At 53.7% G+C, this 5,000-nt stretch overlaps 1 protein-coding gene across 1 annotated transcript in view; it reads right to left on the reverse strand.

The window, feature by feature from the left end:
• Window positions 1-4,096: 4,096 nt before the first annotated feature.
• The window catches only part of LOC144678522 (ras-interacting protein 1-like), a gene marked incomplete at both ends in the record, with an annotated part of 10,344 nt that continues 9,440 nt past the window's right edge, over window positions 4,097-5,000 (reverse strand). Inside the window, one exon of the mRNA XM_078538275.1 lies at window positions 4,097-4,786. Within this exon, the coding sequence (XP_078394401.1) occupies window positions 4,097-4,786 (690 nt within the window). The remainder of the gene's footprint in view (window positions 4,787-5,000) is intronic.

The raw sequence follows: 5,000 nt of genomic DNA on the forward strand, positions 1-5,000 counted from the left end.
CCACAGGGGGTCTGTACTGGGGCCTCAACTGTTTACGATTAACATCGATGATGAGGGGAGCAGAAGGCGCGGTCACTAAATTCGCAGACGACAGAAAGGTAGGTCGGAAAGTATATTGCGAAGAGGACATAAGGAGGTTGCAGACGGGCAGAGACAGGCTGAGTGAACGGGCATTAAATCTGACAGATGGAGCATAATGTCGGAAAATGTGAAGCTGTTCACTTTGGCAGGAAGAATAAAAAAAGCAGAGCATTACTGAAACGGAGAGTGGGCTGCAGAATTCTTGAGGTGCCGAGGGATCTGGGTGTCCTAGTGCGTGAATCACAAAAGGTTAGTGTGGAGCGTATTATCTAAATGGTGAGAGATGGCAGAGCTCTGAGGTGCAGAGGGATCTGGGTGTCCTAGTGCGTGAATCACAAAAGGTTAGCGTGGAGCATATTATCTAAATGGTGAGAGATGGCAGAGCTCTGAGGTGCAGAGGGATCTGGGTGTCCTAGTGCATGAATCACAAAAGGTTAGCGTGCGGGTCCAGCGAGTGATTAAGAAGGCTAATGGAACGCTGATCCTTTATTATGAGAGGGACTGAATGTAAAAGTGAGGATGTTATGCTTCAGTTATTCAGGGCATTGGTGAGCATCTCGAATACCGTGCGCAGTATTGGTCTCCTTATTTAAGGAAGGATGTAAACGCGTTGGAGGTGGTTCAGAGGAGGTTTACTAGGTTGGTACCTGGAATGAGTGGGTTGTCTTATGAGGAAAGGGTTGGACAGACTGGCCTTGTTGAGGTTTAGAAGAGTGAGGGGGTGATTTGATTGAAGTTTACAAGATCCTGAACGGCCTGGACAAGGTGGACGTGGAAAGGATGTTTCCTCTTGGGGGGGTGAGTCCAGAACTAGGATAGGGAGGGGGTCACTGTTTTAAAATTAGGGGGTCGCCCTTTTTAGGACAGAGATGAGGAGAAATGTTTTCTCTCTCAGAGGGTGGTGAGTCTCTGCCTCCGAAGTGGGTGGAGGTAGAGGGGGGGTCACTGAATATTTTTGAGGCGGGGGTAGAGAGATTCTCGTGAGGCAAGGGAATCGAAGGTGATCGGGGTTAGGAGGGAACGTGGAATTCGAAACCCAGTGGGATGGGCCGCGGTCTTATTGAGAGGCAGGGCAGGCTCGAGGGGCCGAATGGCCTCCTCCTGTTCCTCCTGCGCGTGTCCCTACGCTAGCTTCCAGCGAGTGACTGACGAGGACTCCCTTTGTACATCTACACTTTCTAATCTCTCGCTGTCTAGGAAATACTCTGCACATCTGTTCCCCCCTCCCAAAGTGGATAACCTCGCGTTTTTTGCACATGATATTCCATCTGTCAGGTCCTTGCCCACTCACTAAGTCTGTCCAAATCTCCCTGAAGCCGATTTGCATCTTCCTCGCGGCACATGTTCCGACCCAGCTTTGTGTTATCTGCACACTTGGAAATATTACATTTGGTCCCCCCACACATCCAGATCATTGATATCGGCTGTGAGCAGCTGGGGCGTCAGCACTGATCCCTGTGGGCACCAGTCACAGCCTCTCAACACAAGGATGACCTGTTTATTACTGCAAAGAGAAGGAGAGACAGAGAGAGAGAGAGAGAGGGACAGAGAAAGAGAGAGAGACAGAGAAAGAGAGAGAGAGAGAGAGACAGAGACAGAGAAAGAGAGAGAGAGAGACAGAGACAGAGAGACAGAGAGAGAGAGAGAGACAGAGACAGAGAAAGAGAGACAGAGAAATAGAGAAAGACAAAGAGAGAGAGAGACAGAGACAGAGAGAGACAGAGACAGAGAGAGAGACAGAGACAGACAGAGAGAGAGAAAGAGAGAGAGAGAGAGACAGAGACAGAGAAAGAGAGAGAGAGAGAGACAAGGACAGAGAGATAGAGAGAGAGACAGAGACAGAGAGAGAGAGAGAGAGACAGGGACAGAGAAAGAGAGAGAGAGACAGAGACAGACAGAGAGAGAGAGAGAGAGAAAGAACAAGAGACAGAGACAGAGAGAGAGAGATAGAGAGAGAGGGGCAGAGAGAGAGAGAGCGAGAGACAGAGACAGTCAGAGAGAGAAAAAGACAAAGATTTGGAGAAAGAGAGACAGAGAGGGAGACAGAGAGAGAGAACAAGAGCGAGAGACAAAGAGAGAGAGAGACAGAGAAAAAGACAAAGAGACGGAGAAAGAGAGACAGAGAGAGAGAGACAGAGAGCGAGAGAAAGGGACAGAGAGAACAAGAGCGAGAGACAAAGAGAGAGAAAGAGAGGCAGAGAGAGAGAAAGACAAAGATACAGAGGAAGAGAGACAGAGAGGGAGACAGAGCGAGAGAAAGAGAGAGAGACAGAGAGAGACAGACAGAGTGAGAGAAAGAGACAGAGAACAAGAGAGACACATAAAGAGAGAGAGAGAGACAGAGGTGGAGAAAGTGAGAGACAGAGAGATAGAGAGAAAGAGTGAGAGACAAAGAGAGAGAGAGACAGAGAGAAAGAGAGAGACAGAGAAAGAGGGAGAGAGAGACAAAGCTAAAGGGAGAGAGAGAGAGAGAGAGAGAGCGAGAGAGAGAGAGACAGAAAGAGACAGACAGAGAGTGAGACAGAGAGAGAGATGGGGAGAGAGGGAGAAAGCGAGAGAGAGAGAGACAAGACACTGGACTGGATGAGATACATCTAAGGATATTGGAGGAAGTGAGAGTAGAAATTGCGGGGACACTGGCTGTAATCTTCAGTCTTCCCTAGACTCAGGGGAGGTGCCGGAGGACTGGAGAATTGCAAACATTACGCTCTTGTTCAAAACAGGTTGTAAGGATAAGCCCAGCAATTACAGACCAGCCAGTTTAACTTCAGTGGTGGGGAAGATTCCAGAAACAATCATTCAGGATAGAGTTAGTACTCACATGGAAAAACGTGAGTGGATAAGGAAGAGCCAGCATAGATTATAAAGGGGAAATCGTGTTTAACTCACTTGCTGGAGTTTTATGAGAGGGTTGGTGAGGGTAACGCTGTGGATGTGGTGTATATGGACTTCCAAACGGCGTTGGATACAGTGCCACACAACAGACTTGTGAGGAAAGTTATAGCTCATGGAATAAAAGGGACAGTAGCAACGTGGATACAAAATTGGCTGAGGGATAGGAAACAGGGAGTAATGGTCAGTGGATATTTTTCAGGCTGGAGAGAGGTTTGTAGTGGAGATCCCCAGGGGTCAGTATTGGGACCCTTGCTCTTCCTGATTATATATTAATGATCTGGATCTTGGTGCGCAGGGGACAATTTCAAAGTTTGCGGACGACACAAAACTTGGGAGAGTTATGAACTGTGAGGAGGACAGTGTGGAACTTCAAGAGGACATAGACACCGTTGGTAGAGTGGGCAGAGAGGTGGCAGGTGAAGTTAAGGGGTACAATTCTGAAGGGAGTGCAGGGGCAGAGGGAGCTGGGGATATATGTGCGTAAATCATTGGACGTGGCAGGACAGGTGGAGAGAGCGGGTAATAAAGCAGACAGTATCCTGGGCTTTATTCATAGGGGCAGAGAGTACAAGAGCAGGGAGGTTATGATGAATTTAGATAAGACACAGGTTAGACCTCAGCTGGAGTATTGGGCACAGTCCTGGGCGCCGCACTATGGGAAGGAGGTGAACACATTGGAGAGAGTGAGGAAGAGGTTTACGAGAATGGTTCCAGGGATGAGACACTTCAGTGATGAGGAGAGATTGGGGAGGTTGGGACTGTTCTCCTCGGAGAGGAGAAGGCTGAGAGGAGACTTGACAGAGAGGTTCAAATTCACGAGGGGCCTGGACAGAGCCGATCGGGAGAAGCTGCTCCCGCTCGGAAACGGAGCGAGAACCATGAGGAGGGGGGTCGGGGGGCAGAGTTATGAAGTGATTTGCGGAAGGAGCGAGGGCGGGGGGTGTGAGGGAGACCTTTCCTCGCCCAGCGGAGCGGTGAGGGTCTGGAAACGGGCGGATCCGGTAACAAAAAAGGCTGGGAGGGGCTGGAGGGGCCGAACGGCCTCCTCCCTCTGTTCGTATGGGCCCGCGCCAACCCCACCCCCCCCCGCCTCCCACCGCCCGAATCCCCTCCGACTCACCCAGGCGGTCCTCTTGACCACGTTGGCTGTCCTGGTCAGCAGAGCGGTCAGCTGGCCGGGCCCCAGGCTGCAGGCCGCGTACTGGAGGCAGATGGCGTAGAGGTAGGCCGGAGCCAGGTTGTAGGCCTCGCCGGCGCTGGCCGCGGCTCCCTCCACCTCCTCCTCCCCCCCCGTGGCCCCGCCCCGGGCGATCTCCTCCAGCAGGGCCTCCTCCTCCTCGGCCTCGGGCCTAAACCGCAGCAGGGGCTGGCGGCTGCCCAGGTAGGCCCGATAGGCTTCCTCCTCGTCCTGCAGGGCCCGGCCGCACAGCAGGCAGGAGAAGAAGGCCCGGGGAGGGGTCCCCGGCAGGGTGGGGGCGGCCGGCAGCCAGGAGGGCCTGCAGGAGGAGGCCCGGCCGGGCTCCCGGTACATCAGCAGGTAGTGGTCGCCCAGGCCCAGCAGGTCGCCCGAGCGCAGCTCGCACTCGCCCAGCAGCAGGCCGCCGTTGAGGGTCACCCGGGCGCCGGGGAGGGGGCGCACCCGGGCCGGGGGAGGGGCCTCCCGGCCGCCCTCGGGGGGACGCAGCACGCAGCAGTGCCGGGGGAGGATGTCGGGAGCGCCCAGGGCCGTGTCCACTTGCTCCGGGCCTGACTGCCTCCCCCCGCGGCCGAAGACATGTCGCCTCCTGGTCATCAGGTGGAGAACCAGATCCTGCAGGGGGAGAGGGGGGGAGAGAAAAGAGAGAGTTCAGCTCAGGCCGGACGGTGTAGAGGGAGCTTTACTCTGTATCTAACCCCGTGCTGTACCTGTCCTGGGAGTGTTTGATGGGGACGGTGTAGAGGGAGCTTTACTCTGTATCTAACCCCGTGCTGTACCTGTCCTGGGAGTGTTTGATGGGGACGGTGTAGAGGGAGCTTTACTCTGT

Source organism: Cetorhinus maximus, unplaced genomic scaffold (assembly GCF_964194155.1).
Source record: "Cetorhinus maximus unplaced genomic scaffold, sCetMax3.hap1.1 HAP1_SCAFFOLD_4511, whole genome shotgun sequence".
NCBI lineage: Eukaryota > Metazoa > Chordata > Chondrichthyes > Lamniformes > Cetorhinidae > Cetorhinus > Cetorhinus maximus.